Source organism: Pediculus humanus, genomic scaffold, assembly GCF_000006295.1.
Source record: "Pediculus humanus corporis 1103172107571 genomic scaffold, whole genome shotgun sequence".
In the NCBI taxonomy this organism is placed as follows: Eukaryota; Metazoa; Arthropoda; class Insecta; order Psocodea; family Pediculidae; genus Pediculus; species Pediculus humanus.
Window position 1 is genome coordinate 34,113 of NW_002987186.1, and position 19,001 is coordinate 53,113.

The 19,001-nt window shown below is 26.1% G+C and overlaps 1 protein-coding gene across 1 annotated transcript; it reads left to right on the forward strand.

The window, feature by feature from the left end:
* Positions 1–741: 741 nt before the first annotated feature.
* Phum_PHUM219670 (Homeobox protein Hox-A11A, putative) lies at positions 742–9,731 on the forward strand (the record flags this gene model as incomplete). Its single annotated transcript, XM_002425717.1, has 2 exons — positions 742–1,531; positions 9,301–9,731. 2 exons carry the CDS (start codon positions 742–744, stop codon positions 9,729–9,731), a joined length of 1,221 nt encoding a protein of 406 aa, XP_002425762.1.
* Positions 9,732–19,001: the final 9,270 nt, after the last annotated feature.

The window sequence follows — 19,001 nt, forward strand, 5'->3', positions numbered from 1 at the left end:
AAAAAACTTTATACTTAACTTGACCGATAATTATAATAATAAAGTTTTAGAAAGTGGTATAGAAGGAAAAAAAAAATAAAAGGGTTGATGGTTTTGTTGTTGTTGTTCGTTGTTGTTTGTTGTTGTTATTTCATTTATAATATTGAATAACGTATATTTATTGCTTTGGTTATTCACCTGAAATATAAAGAAAAGAAAATTTCTTGTCAGTGTGAAAATGTTTTAAAAAGAAAATAATAATAATTTTGACAATAAAAATAATAATAATAAAATTTCGTAGTTAAATTTTCACCCTTTTTTTTGGTAAAAGTTTGAAATGTAAAAAAAAAAAAAAACTTTACGGTTTTTTTTAAAAAGAAATGTAAAACGCTCATGTAATTTTTTTCTTTTTTTTTCTTATTTATTTCTTCTATCTCTCTCACTCTCTCTCTCTCTTACTCTCTCTGTGGAACGTGTGAAAAAATCAACGTATCAACGTGCGAACGCCGATGGATGGAAAAAAAATTTCCGGAAACGTGTATTATTTGTTTTAATTAAATTGGAAACATTACAATGTGCGATTTGACAATTACAATCATTGAATATATAATTATTTGTCGGTTGAATTGCCGGCATTTGTAATTCCCCTGGGGACTGTTAATTAAAACAATCACCATCATCATCACCGACGGGCACGGGGGCGACGTGGCTTGCGCCGCGACGCTTTACGACAATGGTTTACACGGGGGTACAATCGGTGCGATGGGTATTGATTCGACAGCCGCTAATTCCAACGCGGGATCTGCCACCGGGATAGGCTGGTGGACCATGATGAACGGGAGCCTATACGAAGAAAGTCCTCCTCCTGCTCCGACAGTGAGCACGCCTGTTTCCTCTCCAAACTCCGTTAGCATAACTGTCGTACCGGTAACGGCTACGACGTCCTCCACATCACCCAGTTCCTCATCGGTTGCTAGTAATAACACGGGGCCCTTGCACATACCTGCCAAACGACTCACAACTTCCTATGATTCCGTTGATCCCGCGAGCGGAGTGATACGTCACCCCGGATCCCAACCTTGGAATTATTCTCCAGCAGAAAATTATTCCGCCACAGCATTCGAACCTCCTACCGGTCTAAGTCATCATCAATACTCAACCGCATCAAATTATTATAACCTACCGTCTGATCCCACTTCGAGGGACAGTAGGAAATTAAATTTCTGGCCTCCCGCGGTCACAGCTTCTCCTACATCCGATTTTAAATATAACTCATCCGTTTCTGCAACGAATCCTACTGATCCGAGCTCCGTTTCCGCGTGTCATCAAAGTTTCACGGCACAAACCCCTTGGTGTAATGCATATTCCTCAGCCAGTCGACATCACGTCGATCATCATGGACACCAGAGCGTACCCTACATACAAGAAGAATCTAGGAGAGCAGCGGCTGCTGCTGCAATGGTCGCCGATGGTTTTCCACACGACAGTTACAGCAGTCTGAGAAGTTATGGAGCTTCTGATCCGGTTCCGACAACGCCATATCCTCCACCTGGTAAGTTTTTTTTTTTTTTTTTTTTTTTTTTTTTACGTTAATAAAATTTAACCTAAAAAAACTACAAATTTTTTTTTCTTTTAATGAAAACTTTCTTCCACGTTTTTTTTTTATAATACGGAAAAACTTTCTTATATTATTTCCACCTGGAGAAAAAAAATTTAATATAATAATAATAAATAAACGTTTTAGTTTAGCAAACTACATTTCATTCATAAAAAAAAAAAAAGGTAAAAAAAATTCTTTAAAAAATGATAATTTTATCTTCAAGGTTAACCATATTTCTCTCTTTAAAAAAAAAAACTCATAATAACCCACACTACTACTACTACTATAAAACCTTATAAAGTACAAAACGGCACACATACAAACAGAATTACAACTTTAAAAAAAAAAAAAAAAAGAATACCGGAGAAAAAAAAAAAATTTTAACCGTTAAACTACATCATTATCAAAAAAAAAAAAATTGTATTTTCTATCTGGAATTGATTAAACACTAAAATTTGATACTTTTTCATTCCAACATAACGAATGCTAACATTATTATTATTATTACTTCTTTTTTTTTATAGCGCAACTGGTTTTTAACGAGGATTTATTTATTAACAAAGCAAAAAAAAAAAATTTTCTTTCTCTTTCTTTCTTTCTTTCTTTTTTTCTTTCCCTTTAAATATGGAACGCGATGAGATGGTTAAATCCGTTTTTTTTTTTTTTTTAAATGTAGTGACCGGTCAATCACATAATCATCAATTTTTTAAAGTTTGATAAAGGTCACTTTAATTTATTTTAAAAAACTTTATTATGCAACATTAAATTAAAACAAAATGTTTCTATCCGTTTTTTTCTTTTTTTTTCTGATAATGATTTAGATTTGAATTCATACCTGGAAAAAAAAAAAAACCGGTTGTTTTTTTTTTGTATGTGACCATTAACAGTCGGAGTGTGTGTTGTTTGTTGTTGTTGTTGTTGTTGTTTTTGAATGAACAAACTTTCTTTGACTCGGATAAAAATTTAATAGCCTCCTCATATTTTATAAATTAATTTTTTTTTTTTTAAGGTTTAATGTAGAAAAAGTTTATATAGGGAAGAAAAGAAATTGGAAAAAAAATTTTCTATCTCTCTCTCTTCCTCTCTCTCTCTCTCTTTTCTTAATCTATTTGATGAGGTTTAATATCACATTTTGGTAAAATCACATTGGCAATCAAGAAAGGAAGAAAGAATCCCCGTACATTTAAACAAAGGAAATGAAAATGTTAGTGACCGAATAATAAGAATAAGAAAAAGTTAAAGAGAGAGAGAGAGAGATGGAATGGAATAAGAATGAAACGAGGGGATGTAAAACGAATGAAAAAAAAAAAAAGAATGAGAAATGCAATCAGTGGAATGGCATGTGTAAAAACAAACACGAGATATTCGACGCACACACACCGACACGAGTACAAATTTATACATTTATATACATATACACAAAATCACCAAATCTCATAAAAGTAAATAAAGTGCAGGGAGGGGGCAGGAAGGGGGGGAAAAGTTTTGTATAAAAAAAAAACGGTTTCCTATACAACGATGATGATGACTTGGGGGGGAAAAGAAAAACTTTAAAAAGAAATAAGACGGGGGAAAAAAGATTGAAATGAGAAAAATAAGAAGAAAATTGTTCGGGGAGGAAGGGGGAAGGAAATGAGGGGTAAGTTGGAGGGGGGGAGAGGGGGGGTAAAGAAAAAATTCACATGTGCGTCTGCGACTTTTTTTTTTTTTTTAATTTGCAAAAGGAAAGTAAAAAAAGAAAAAAAAAACAAAGGAATGAAAACGGAAAATTTACTCCTGGACAATAACAAAAATTCCAACGACAACAACAACTGACCATTTCCCATTCATGTTTAGCTTATGAAAGAAAAATTTCGAAAAAAAAATTCCACGAAAAAAAAAAGAAAGAAAACTGAAATCGATGTTTAGCTTACGGATATAATAAATATTTATTCACTTTCTGAAAAACTCGAGAGTTGTTAATGAGTTGTTATTATTGTTATTATTATTATTATTTTATAATAAATTTCAACGTGGAAAATTTTTGAAAAGAGATCAAAAAAAAAAAGTATGCGGATGAATTCTATGAATTTTTTTTTTTTGCAATTTAAAACGGTAAAAAAAAAAACGAGAAATTTTTTTTTTTGTCTTGTCAAACGTCTTGACACTCGACAATGATTCAAAAAAATTTATTATGTATTATATGTTTTGTTGATGTTATCCAAGTATGGACCACAGAATCCAAAGTTGTCTCCGCGACTTTGAAAAAAAAAATTTTTAAATTACGTTTGCCGACTTTGTAAAAAAAAAAAAAGTACAAACAAGTAACGCGCGCGTGGTGTGAAGGTACAATGTTAAAACGCTTGCGTATTTTTTATACCCACGACAAACATCAAATTTTTTTTTTTTGTTTAATTACGTCATTTATTTATTACGTTTTTCAGGTACGGAGTGGGAGGGGAGGGAAGAGGGGGGGGGGGGGGACGGAAGATGGAACAAACAAACAAACGAAACATTTTTTCAAGTTTAAATAAATGATGCGGAGGACGTTAGGATGTGAATTTTTTTTTTTTTTTTAACTCTTTCGATATTTTTAAATTTTTTAAAATGGACAAATGTAAAACGCATGCGCGTAACGCACTCGCACACGCACGTCCTCGCATAAAAAAACATATTTTGAAATAAATATTATCATTTCGATGCCAAGTTTTTTTTTTTTTAACTCATGAGATTCGATTTAAATTTTTTTTTTTTTTTTTTTGTTTTGGGTACGAAAAACAAAAATTTTTTAGGTATTTATTATTATTATTATTATTGTTTTTCACGACGTATTATCTATTGATTTTTGTCGTGACGTAGAATTAAATAAATAAATTTAAAAACGATTGTCGTTGTTGTTGTTCGTCACAAAATAAAAAGGTAAAAAAAAAATTGTTTTTTTTTTCTCTGTCGTCGTAATTAATTTTTTAATCTTTATTAAAAATCTTGACATTTTTTTTTTTTTATAATTATTCATTTTGCCATGCAACTGCCGTCTCATCGATAACAACGACGACGAAAAAAAGACGGATAGATACCTTAATGTTGAGAAAATCGAAAGACGGTTACCAGGTGCCTAAAAAAAGGCAATTCGATACCAAGTGACGCGAAACAAACGACGACAACAACAACTCAAAACGATTTTTTTTTTCCCCACATGTATGTGACCCAATTCGGTTGGATTCAAAATATTTATGACCGGAGCTACCGTTGACAAAAAAAAAAAAAAGGTGGGCCTGACTTTGACCGGTTGATCCAGGTAATTTTCGATTTTTTTTTTTTTTTTTTTTTTTTTATACGTGAATGTCCATGAATAATTTTTTTTTTTTGGTTTCATCAATAAATTCTTTATTTTCTTTAGTAGGATATTTTTTTTTGCAAATCTTTCCACCATTATCGAATATAAATCGCGTGGGCTCGTGTGTTAGAAAAAAAAAAAAAAATTTTTTTTTTTTTTTTTGAGTTTTTAAATTGACACGTTTCAAACATTTAACGTCGAATTTAAATTACGCTTAAAATCTCGGGGTAAATGTTCGTGCCCACGTTTGATTCCAAAAAAACATGACAACAACAACACAAAAACAAAAACAACAATTTTTCTGATTGTGTTTGTCTAGTTAACGTCGGGCGTCGAATTTAATTTTTTTTTCGTCTGGACACACACACACACACACAATAAGAATTGTGACTTTAATTTTAAACTTTTTCTCTTTTATTTTTCAATTTAAAAAACTAACAATTTTTTTTTATACAAACGAACGAACAAACGTACGACAATTTCATATATATTATACATACGATTCGTATATTATTATTATTATTATTATTATTTTTTAAAATCTTTACGAAAAAATTTTAACCGTCTAAGGGGGGTTGATTTATGTTTTCCTTTATTTTTTTTATTATTCTTTTCAACCCTTTGCTCTAGATTTCACATAATTTTATTTTTTAAAAAAACTTTCTTTTTTTTTTGTCTGTCTGTTTGTTTTGTTTGTTTGTGATTTCAGTTTGTGTTTGTAGATGGTAAAATAAACATGAATTTAATTTTTTTAACGAAAAATTATAACGAGGAAACGATGCAAGAGTAAGTTTTTTTTCAACCACGTGCGTGTTTTTTCTTTTTAGCTATGGATAAATATGCTCAATAATATTATTATTATTATTACGTAGTGACGGTTAACATTATTATTATTATTATTATTACGTAGTGACGGTTAACATTATTATTATTATTATTATTACGTAGTGACGGTTAACATTATTATTATTATTATTATTACGTAGTGACGGTTAACATTATTATTATTATTATTCTAACGCGTTATAGAAAAGCTCGGTAATGTGAAATTAGTGCAAGTTAAAAAAAAACTAATTCAGGGATTTAATTTTTTTATAATCGGTTGTTAACAAGTAAAACTATAAAAAAAAAAAATTTCTTGTTAATTTAAAAAAAAAAAAAAAACACGTTTCGGCATTTTTCCTTTTTCCTTTTGCAACGTGGGGAGGCTGTCCATCATTTTCCTTTTTTTTTATATAAAAAACTCATTCGTTGCAATTTTACTCAAAGAAATGCAACAAAATTATGTATCATAAAGTTTTTTTTTTTTAAAGTGAAAACAACGTTGCAAAATTTATTAATTAATTAATTTTTTTTTCGGTTTATCTTATTATTATTATTATTATTATTATTATTAATAAATTTATGAATTTTTTTTTACTATTAATTTTTATTATAAAAAAAAAACGAGAAAAAAAGAAAAAGGAAAAAAAAGGAAGAAAACAACTCGTTATTGTCTTTTACATATCATCATCATGTTTCCGATGAAAATTAATAATAATAATAATAATAATAATAGTAATTTACGATAGGATGAATTTGACTTTTATTTATTTCCCTTATGTATTTATGTATACATAGACAATATTCTTCGCAATAATATTGAGTTTGTATAAGTTATAGCAATGGGACAAGGTTCGCAACAAAAAGTTATTAAATGATAACAAATCACCCCGTGGGTCAAATTTAAAAGCAACTCGATATTAATTATTATTATTATTATTATTATTTGTTTTTTTTTCCTATTAAGTAAACATGCGACCAACTGAATAAAAAAAAAAAAAAAAGTAAAATGAAAAGAAAAAAAAACATTTTATCGAGATTTATTAAAAAAGTTTTCCGCCACTTTTTATATTCTCGCTTTTTATTTCTTTTTCCACTCTCTTTTTTTTTTCCCTTTTTTTCCAAAAAAAAAAAAAAAAAATCGTTGAAACTTCCCAACTTTTCCATTATTCCTCCTCCCCCTTCCTACGCCTTCCTCCTCCCCCCGTTATTTTTTCTCCTTCTTTTTAATATTTAAATTCCGTTCATAAAAAAAAAAAAAAAAAAAAATTCTTTTCGTTTTCTTGCCAAATTATAAATTTCGTTAATGAAATTTTTTTTTTTTTTTTTTTAGTTTGACGAAATAAATAAATGACGTAGTTAGTGAAATAATAATAATAATAATAAATGAATGAAATGATACCTGGGGGAGGGAGGGAGAAGGAAGGAGAAAATATGATTTGCGGCGGTTAATTAATAAATAAGGAACAACCGTTTAAAATAGTTCATATATCTACGGTTTTTTAAATGTAGGCCGATAACGGTATGACATCTCTCTCTCTCTCTCTCTCTCTATCTCTCTTTCTCTCTCTTGTGAAAGCTACCCGAACATAAATTTTATTATGCGAGCAAATAAAATTTCATGTATATCTTCTCGGATGCTTAAAAAAAAAAAAATCCGTTAGAGAATTTTTTTTTTTTTTTACACCGAACGTAATTAAATTCGTGTCATTAGAATGCTTTTAAAAAAAATTACGTAATTATATTTAAAAATCATTCGATATATTTACACGACTCCATATTATTTTTAAAATTTATTGAAATACACGTTGTGTCAGACGACGCATTCTACTCGCAAAACCCCATCTCATAATAATAATAATAATAATAATCGACGATTTAAAATTTTTTTATCCGTTAAACGTTTATAGGGAAATCAAAGCATCAATTACACCCTCCGAATGTTACAACAACAACAACAGCAGCAGATGTATATTTATATATATATATCATTGTATCATCCGTTTTAAAAATGTCCGTTTGCAAATGCACACACAAACACATTTTATGAGAATGTTCACCTTTTGGCCTTCATTACACACACACACAAATGGCGGACATTTTTTTTTTTTCAAATCAATTATTTTTTTTCGTTGGTATATTTAATCGATTCTTGTAATTATAGTAAATAAACGTTAAGTGTATGTGTGTGTGAGAGAGAGAGAGAGAAAGACTATATATATATATATATATATATATATATGTGAAGACATTTACATATACTAAAATCGATAAAAAAAAAAAAAACGATACTCGATTAATCGATAAAAGTCGTTTTTATAAATATATATATACATATATATTGAAGTTATCGATTTTTTTTTCCATACGAGAATTTATACAAAGTTGTATAATAATAATAATAATAATAATAATAATAATATATAAAAAAACCCGTCGTTATATATGTATGCACTGCATTAACTAAATGAATTTATAATTTTTTTTTTATTAAAATAAAAGCTGTCATGGACGTCAAGTTTTTTTTTTTTATAATTTTTTTTAATATTTAAAAAAAAAAAAAACATTGGAAATATTTATTAATTAATAATAATAATAATAATCATAACAACAAAATTTAAAAAAAAAAAAATTATACAAATTAAAAAAAAAAGAAATTTCAAAAGAGTCGTTTTGTAAAAAAAAAAAAAAATTAAATTAAATATTAATTACGTGCAATTAGATTTTTACTCTCGTAGTATTATTATTATTATTATTATTTATTTATTAAAATACTAAGAGAAAAAGAAAAAGTCGAGTGAATGAAATGTTGGGTGGTCTCGAATAGTATAGTAAAAAAAAAGAAAAATGCAGTTTGTAGAAAACGTATTTTTTTTTTCTTTTTCATTTTAAATTAACTCAATACGAAAAGAGAAAATGAAAATGAAGGCGTTAATTCATTAAAGTTAATAAGATACGTAAAAGACTCGTTAATTGGTAACCCTGACAAAATTACAATTTGAAAAGTTAAAAAAAAAAAAAGGAGTCGATACTTATTGAATTACCTTCGCAAACTATTAGGTTTTTACGCCTTTTTAAACTAAAAAAAAAATTTTTTTTTGTGGTTAAAACTGGAGAAAAACGTGGAAGGAAAGATTTAGTTTTATTAACAATTTAAAAAAAAAAAATTGACAAAATGTATTTTTTTTTTTCGTAAGGTTGGCACTTTGGTTTCATTTAAAAAAAAAATAAAAATAAAATATTTTTACGTTTTAATCGTAAATCATTTTAATGTCCTTGCGTTTTATATTTGTGACGTAATCTAACAACCATCAATCGCAGCATCATCATCATCATCGTGTATTACGTAATCGATAGAATATCAACGTCATAATTATTATTATTATTATTTTTTTTTTTGCGGGGTGAGAGGGACGAGGCGGAGCTTGAAAGGAGAGGGAATTTACCCTTTTTTTTTTTAGAATGAATGAAATGAGTTTGCTTACGAAAAAAAAAAAAAACATTTGCATGTTTGTTAATGATTGTTTTTAATTATTTCAAATGATTTGGGAATGTTTCCCATGTGTTTGTTTTTTTTGTACAGGTTCACTCGGAGTTGGAATGGGACTAGGAGGGACTTGCGGTACGGGTACGAATCCACTCGAATGGACGGGTCAAGTAACAGTAAGAAAAAAACGTAAACCCTATTCAAAATTTCAAACATTGGAATTAGAAAAGGAATTTTTATTTAATTCATATGTATCAAAACAAAAAAGGTGGGAACTCGCAAGGAATTTAAATCTCACAGAAAGGCAGGTAAAAATATGGTTTCAAAACAGGAGAATGAAAAATAAAAAAACTCATCAACGACAAGCTGCACAACAGCAAAACAACAATAATAATAATAACAACACTTCAGCGAGCAATGCCAACCACCACACGACGAGTCACCACCACGGTAGTCACCACGGTCACGCCGTACCCAATCATCATTCTGTTACAAATGGCGGGGTCACAATAAAGCATCATCAGTGACCATTGCCTTTTTCTGGGGTTGTTTTTGGCCATCATACCGTTCCAATATAAAATTTTATTTTCTCTCTCACTCTCCCCCTTTCACTCCCTTTCTCTCCCTCTCACTCTCCCTCTCACTCTCACTCTCAATCTCTTAAACCTTTTTCATTTTTTTTTTCCCCTCATTAAAAGCTTTAATTTTAAAACGAATTATAAACCAATTATTATTATTTTTATGCTTTTATTATTATTATTATTATTATTCCGATGGCCGGAAATGGACATTATTTTTCAAACCTCAGAAGCAATAATTATATATGTGCATATACAAACATTTTTTTTTATTTTTTTTTTTATAGTAAAAAAAAAAAAAAAATCAATAACAAGAGGTTATACAAAAAAAAAAGTAGTAGTAGAAGATGAAGAAGATAAAGAAGAAGAAGAAGAACTGGAAATTTGTACATAAGTGAGTTTTTTTTATTTTAAGTAATTTAATAAAAAAAAAAATACATAAGTAAATAAAATAAAATATGAGGCATGTAGTTAATAGCTCATTTAAAAATATTACCTTGTAGTTGTACAAAATAAATTATTATTGGTAAATAAAAATAAGAAAAAAAACAAATTTTAATAAATAAAAAATAACCCCCTTCCCCTTTTTAATAAATAAATAAATAAACTAAAAACGATAAAAAAAAAAAAAAATAAATAAATAAATTTTTTTAATATAAATAAAAAATAAAAAAAACTTTTGCCCAGTGTATATGTAAAACAATGTCTTCTCTGTATTGTTTTTAATTATAGTGAAAACAAAAAAATATATATATATAGTTTTTAAATAATAATAATAATAATAATAATATTATTAATAATTATAATGATAATAATAATTAAAAGATTTCAGTAAATTTGTTATTATTTTTTTTTAATATTATTATTATTATTTTATTTTTATTATTTTTTTTTTTAAATAATTTGTTATTAAAAATAAGTTTTTTTTTGTATTCAATCAATCAATCGATCGTTCGATTTTTTAAATTTTTAATATACAAAAAATAATGTTTGGAAAGAAGAAAAAAGGAGAAGAAGAATAAATAATAATAATTTTACACGCAAATTTTTTTTTAATAACGCGAACGTAACGTTTTATTAAAATTTAACAATATTCTCTCTCTCTCTCTTTCTCTCTCTCGAAAAACCGGAAACGATTTATTTTAATACGCAGTAAAAAAAAAAAAAAAAACAGCACAAGAAAAAAAAAATTAATTGAAGGAGAAAAAAGTGATTAATAATTAAAATAAATGTATTTTATATACACGAACGGGGGGTCAATTTATCAGGGATTAAAAAAAAAAAAAACGAACTAAACGAATAACTAGAAGGAGGAAGGTAGGAGCTTGTTAGCTAGCTAGGTAACATACATAAATAATTCATTTACCTTTTTTTTAAATGAAAATTTATTATCATAATTATTTTATTTTTTTTCTTAGTGATATCACCGTTCATTGACCTTTTATTATTATTATTATTTATTTTTTCAAAGGAAAAATTATTAATTAATTAATTAATTACAACGAACAAAAAAATTATTTATTTTTTCCACTACAAAAACGACGATTAGGGCTGAAAACGAGAAAAGAAATTAAGGAAAAGCCAGAGAGAGAGAGAGAGAGATTCGAAAATAATTATTTAAATTATTATCAATTAATAATAATAATAATAATAATAATTTAACGTTTTTTTTTTTTTTGGATAAAATAAAACAAAAAAAAAATTTTCTTTGAAACAGGTACACTACAATATTTTATATATATATTTATAAAAATAATAATAATTAAATAAATAACCCGGTGAAATCGCATACCTGGTAATTAAAATATATATATAATAGTAAAAATTATTAATATTATTATTATTAATTATTATTATTATTATTATTATTAATAATAATAATTTTTTTTTTGCGTGAAAATTATTTACCTCATTTATTACTATTATTATTATTTTTTTAAATTTTTTTTTTTTTTACGCACCTTTTAATTGTTATTCAGTATTATATGTGATTTACTTTATACACAGTATATATATATATATATATATATATATATATATATATATATTTATATATATATGGAATAGTAATAATGATAATAATAATAATAATATTTTGTGTATGTACGTGCTAAATGGCAAGATAATTTTAAAAATATATATTAAAAAATTTTTTTTTTTTTTTTTTTTTGATTCGAAATATAAATTTCTGATCGCCGACATTTTTTTTTTTTTAAATTGTTTTGTTTTTTATAATCGTTAATTTAAGTTTGAATTTTTTTTCTTTTTATGTTTTTTTATTTTCCGGGGAGGTAGGGAGGGATGAAAGGGATACAACGGGAATGTTGTTTTTTTGTTTTTAATTTTGGTTGTGTTATCATTTAACAGGTCACGATGCAAATAATATTTTTTTTAAAAGGATTAAAAAAGTATTAATTTTTTTTTTGATATTAAAATTATAAATGAAATTTATCCAGGTATGATAATAATAATAATAATAATGACGATGATTAAAATTAAAAATGAATTTTTTTTTTTTTTATTGATCTCTTTTTATAAAAAATAATAAAATTCACTCGATTATTTTGTTTGTATTGTGACCGATAATTTTTTAATTTTTTAAATTTATTACAAATAATATTATTATTACTACGGATTTTTGTATTTTTATTATTATTATTATTTTTTTTTTAATTTACATCTGATTCGTAATTATTATTGAATTTTTTTTTGTCTGTTTTGATCTCGTTTCTGTTAAATTATTTTTGTATAATATTTTTTTTTTGTTTTTTAAAAATCTTATTTTTTTTTTATTAATAATAATTATATACATAAATGGTTTCAAATGAAAAAAAAAAAAAAATTTGTAAAATGTAGAGACGATCGAAATGAAATTTATTTAAAAATTATTTTAAAGTCTTTTTTTTTCTTTTTTTTTTTTAATAATAATAATTATAATTTATTTTATACATTTCAAAAAAAAAAAATTCCTAACCGTATAAATAAAATCCTGACCCAAGGGAAATGCATTTCGCACTAACCTCCCCCCCGGTAGCAGGGAGAGTGGGGGATTCGGCCGAAACCTGTTACCCAACTAAAATTCCTGAACGTGTTTCATCGCGCTATTTTTTCTAGAGATAGAGGCGCTCGCGGGAATTTTAACTCGCATTTCAAACCCCCTCCTGAGCCAGAATTATCAGGTTTACACTCGCGGAAATGGGAATCTCATTTGAGGAAGATCCCGGTACTTCCTCTTTTTACCCTTTGAGAGACAATCCCGATCTGTTATCATCGTTCTTGCCTCTTCCGCAAAGTCTGCGAATGTCCTGGGAGAATAAGAGAAATGTCTGGGGTTGCGAATCGCAGCTCCGCAGCATTTTCCTATTTTGATCAAGTACCCAGTTTCACCCCTTCGAACAGGTCGGCGCATCCTCAATTCCTCGAAAGAGTTGTAGGTCACTTATGCTCTTATTTTAGATACAGGTTTGTTCTTGTTTGAACGAGTCGAAATTGAACTCCCACTCCCAGGATTTGAACCCACGACTCTCAACTCGATGTGACTTTTGGACCGATTTTTCCCCCTTTCAGACTCAATCTGGCTACCTCGGGCTCCCCCCCAAGGCATCCAAGTTGAAGATTTAGCCCTAACGGACGCCTAGTCAACGTGGGAAATTTAATCCCCGAATCCCAGCCCTTAAAACGTTTTTTCATACCTAACCTCCACGTAATTGGATTACAAGAGTACACCCGCACGCACGCACGCACACGCACCCACTCTCGTTTACACGCGTGCGAATTAAAAAAAAAATTGTAGGATTATCATTATTATTATTATTTTATATATGTATTAATTAAAGACCCGTTTTTTAATAAATACAAAAATATTATGTTTTCGTTCTTAATCGCTTTATTTATTTTTATTAACTCGATAATATTACTTACTTTTAATTTAATGATAATTTTTTTTTTTTTAACCGCCCGAGTAATTTGTTTTTTTTTTTTTTTTTTTAAATGTTTGTAGTAATAATTTTTATTTTTTAAAAAAATATTTTAACCAATAAAATTAATATCATTTACACGTGTTAAATGAGTAATATTTATTACCCGTACGACACGAATGAGTATCAGGTAAGTTTTTTTTTAAACAAATAATTAACAACCCGTAAAAATTGTCGTCGGTTCAAATCACACACGTCGAGTAATTTTTTTTTATTTTAAATATCAATACAATCGACATATATTTATAACCCTCAAAGTACACGTTAATAATAAATTAATTACGTAATAATATTATCGGTAATTAATAAAAAGTAATTTTTTAACCGTTTAATCCTTTAAACAACGGTTACGTTCTTATTTTTTTTTTTGTTAAAAAAAAAAATTTCCACTTTCAATTAATATATACGGTATAATTAACGAAATAAAAAAATATTAAAAATTATTACCGTGTTAAAAAAAATAATTAATTATTCATAGTAATAACATGACAACGATCGATTTCATATTTTAAAAAAAAGGAAAGGATGTTAAAATTGATTTTAAAACAAAGGTAAGTTTTTTTAAATTTCGTAACAACATTTTCCCTTGACAAATTTGTAATTTTTCTAGAATTATTACAAAAAAAATTATTACGTAATAATTAATCGTCGGTTATTTGGTTATAATCCAAAACACCAACATTTATTTATTTATTTGTACGGAAAATTAATTAAAACCCGCGAGAGGAAAAAAACGAAAGAAAAAAAAATATTTTCTTTAAAAAAGACGTTACCGTAATATATTACCGCGAGTAATAAAAAAAAAGAGGAAAAACAAATAAATAAATTGGATCGGTTTTAAAAACCGACAAAAAAAAATTTTTTCTTTTTTTTTTAATTTGCCGCGCATTAAGTTATTTAAAAAAAAAAAAAGTTGCTAAATTGAGTACTGTGTGTCCAGTAGCAATAAAGTTGACAATATTATTACTCTTTTTTTTTTTTGTTACGGGCAAACATCATCTTTAAAACTATTAAAATAAATCATTTAATCAGACTTTTATTGTTGTTAAAAAAAAAAAGAAATTATTATTATTATTATTTTTTTATTATTTTATTGATTTAATTATTACGTAATAAAATTAATATAATGTTTTTATCATTGTTTCAAACTCGTTTCTTAATTATAATTTAAATTGTCGCTTATTATTATTATTATTATCATTCGTAAAATTCCTTTAAAACAAATATGGCCACTTTGGCAAAAATAAATAAATACGATCGAAAAATAATTATTATTATTATTTAAACGTACTAATAATAATGATGGTTAAATACATTTGACAAAGAGTAATAAATATTACTCGAAAGAATAAAAAAAAAAAAAAAAAACTTTTTGAAAAAAACGTAAGAAAAATATATCCTCTCATGTTTATCTTACGTAATAAAAGATGAATTTAAAAAAAAATAAAAAACGTTTTTCTTTTTTTTTCTTCAAACAAAAACAAATACGTATAATTTTTTTTTATGTTATTTAAACTTTATTATTTACCTTTAATGGGTCTTTTTAAGTACTCAATAATTCAGGGAGTAATAAAAAATTAAGGGTACGTTATGGTTTGTGATTAATTTAAAAGGTGGCAGCACATATTCAACCACTTTTAAAATATAAAAAAAAAAAAAAAAAAAAAAAGAGAATTTTTTTTTTTTTATATTTTTTAAATTCACATACCGCCATTATAGGAATTGGCGCGAATAGCGCCGCCATATTTCATCGACACTTCACACATATAATATAACAACGCGCGAGACGTTTTTTTTTTTTTAATTCAAAGTGTTTTTCGTTTGATTTCTACATAATTACAAATTTTTTTTTTGTAAATTTTTTAAAATTTAAATGTATTACGTCATTAAAAAAATTAAAAATTTTTTTTTATTAAAAATTATACTTAATTATTATCATTCATTGACGTAGTTACAAATTTTCCGTTTGTTTTCATTTAACAAAATTCAAAATTTTATATATTTTGTAAGCTTTTCTCTTTTTGAGCTTTTGAGTATATAAATTCGAATGTTTAAAATTTTTGTGCTAAAAGAAAAATTTAAATTTCTTTACTTTTTAAGCCATGTTTAGCAAATTTAATATTATTATCGTCATTTGAAGTTTCCTACAGGAAATTCCTTTCCTAACTTTGTTACTTTGGAACGATCCAAATTTTTATTCCAGACAAATATTTAAATTCTTACGTCAGCACCTAATAATTACTTATATAGAAATATTTTTGGTCACATCCGGTCAAGTCAATTGTAGTTCAAGAGAAACAAATTAAAAATTTTTTCCTTATTTTATTATTACCCAAAATTTTTAAAATATATTTGTGAATAAAAATTACCCAAGTATCGATTCCAGGAAAAAATGTTTTCATTCCTTGGAATTTTTACCACGTTAAATTCCGGTCAAAAAAAAAATTATGTTTCATGTAAACATGTTCAGAATGTTGTAACGGACAAAATTAAATTATTTATTATTACCGGTAATATTAATTCCTCCTTTACCACGAATATAATAAAATAATCATTATTAAATATCAAAAATAATAATAATAATAATAATTAAAAATAAATAAATAAATATGTTTCAACTTGTTTAATTTAATATTCAAAATAAAACATTTTCCAAAAAAAAAAAATCACAGTTTTGATATAATCGAAAGAATTTTAAATTAATTAAACGATAATAAAAAAAAAAAAAAAAAAACAGAAAAAAAAGAGTATAAAATTAAATAAAACGTTTTTATTTATAATTAATCACGATTAAATTACCTTAAAGATAAATTATTAAATTTAAAAGCACCTGTAAAATGTAAATACACGCACAAACACACACGCAGACACACACAGACACACAGGCACACACAGGCACAAACGCAACAAAAACTCGAACGGAATAAAATGTTATTTTTTTAATTTAATTTATTAAACTTGTGCCTGATTTTTGTTTTTTACATTTTTTGTCGTTTCCCAATTTTATAGCGTTTAAATAAATCCTTATCTATTGTTTTTAACAACAACAACAATTATTTCAACAAATATTTTTTTTTTTTTGCAATAAGTTTTAATTTTTATTACTGTAAATATATTCACGTTTATGTTTTTGATAATATTTAATAAAATAAAAAATTACAAATGTTTTTGATATCTGATTGATTATTATTATTATCATAGTTTCCTGTTGGGTTTGTTAAAAATAAATACGATTGTGACTGTCGTGGCATTATTTATTTTATTACATGAAGGTATTTTTTTGCAAACGATGCAAACAATACAGACCAGCAAATAAGTACAGAAACAAACGACACAAGCAATGCAAACCAACAAATAAGTACAGAAACAAACGATACAAACAAATAAGTTACTTAACAGCACGATAGTACCGATGAAAAAAAAATACAAAAAATTTCTGTTACAACAGCAGCAGCAGAAAAAAAAACAAAAATATAAAAACTATAAAATATAAAAAATATAAATGTAAAAACAAAAAACGAGTAAATATTTTTAAATTTACAACAATTTGTTAATTGTTGTAATGACGATGAAAATTGTTTTTAAAAAAAAAACCATCGTTACGATACCTAATCCTATTGAATTTTTATTTAAACTTAAGAAATTATTATTATTATTTTTTAGTTTTTGTACGTAACAAGTCGTTGTCATTTATTCCAGGTTTCCACCCTCATCCTTAAAAAATAAGTGCATAAGTATCAGTGACGCAATATCTCCGAATAGGTTTTTGTCTTTTAACAAAACCGATGAGTGCTTGTAATTCTTACAGGGTGCATCTTATTATAGATGGAAACGAGTTTGTGTCTTCTTAACTGGGGTCCGGTGGGGGCAACATCTATGGAATAACCAGAATCAGGACTATAGAAGAACAAAAATTTTTTTTGGTACCGTCTTTGTCATGTACTTTAGTGTTACCAACAGCTCGTGATGTTCCCAGTGGCGATCACCCATTCAAATATTAATCTTACCTTTCAACGCTTAATTTCAATAATTAGGCTCACTATTATTATTATTATAATTTGAAAACCTTAATTGTGTTTTTAGAATACAGGAAAACTGTCCTAAGATGAAAATTAATACCCGATTTTTTTCCCAGAGGTAAATATTTTTTTTTTTAAATACCAAATTAAATATTTCCAAAATTATTTTTGACCCTTTGAATCATACATATTTACTACACTCACACGCCCATACATACACACATATATATAAACATTTTTGAAAAAAAAAAAAAACTAGGAAGGGAAAAAAAAATTGTTTTTTTTTTTTTCCTTCTTAACGTTTTTCATTTGAAAAAAAAAGAAAGAGAAAAAAAATAAACGGTAAAAATAAATTATAAAAAAACCTATTTTACAAATAAGATAAACATAATTAAAAAAATTCATTTTATATATATGTGAAATAAAAAAGATTTTATGGCCCAGTTTTACTGTATCTGAGCTTAGACAAGGTTCGCCAAAGTATCCCTTAAAATTTTTATAACCTTTCTGTTTTGATGGCCCAGAATCCAATGTGACGGCGGCCATAATATTGTTTCCATGACACCGGTTTCAAGCTTCGTTAAATTCACATTGTTTTCGTTAACTAATTCACTACAAATTAACACCCCAATGTTAAAAACGTTTTTTTTTTCTTTTTTTTTCTTCCTTTTTTTTCCTTTTTTTTTTTCTCTCCATCTTAATATTATTTTATTTTTTATTTTTTTATTTTTTTTATTTTTTTTTTTGTACTATGACAGTACCATTTTCTGTTCGGTATTCGGTTGACGAGTTAAATTTATATGAAGAGTAATATCAAAGTGAATAAAAAAAAAAAAATTTTTTTCAATTTGTTGGTTGTTGCCGAAAACTCCGGATTGGTAATGTTTTCAATCGGGTATGTTTTTTTATTTTATTTTTTTTAATTTTTAAGATTACTTAACGATTTGTGATGCCTTTCTAATGACACGTTTTTAAAAAAAATTAATTTTAAATGTTTAAAATAAATGTGAGTAGATTAGCTCATCTTTGCACTGTTATTATCGTGTTAAAAAATTTTTTTTTTTTCCTCACGAATTTTTTCGTTATTTATTTTTTTTAATTTTTAGGTAAATTGATAAATTTTATAATATTTATATTAATTTAATATTTCTTCCTTGTTTTAAAATAAAAAAAAATATATGTTTTTACATTAGAAAAAATTTATCGTGGCCATTTTTTTTTTT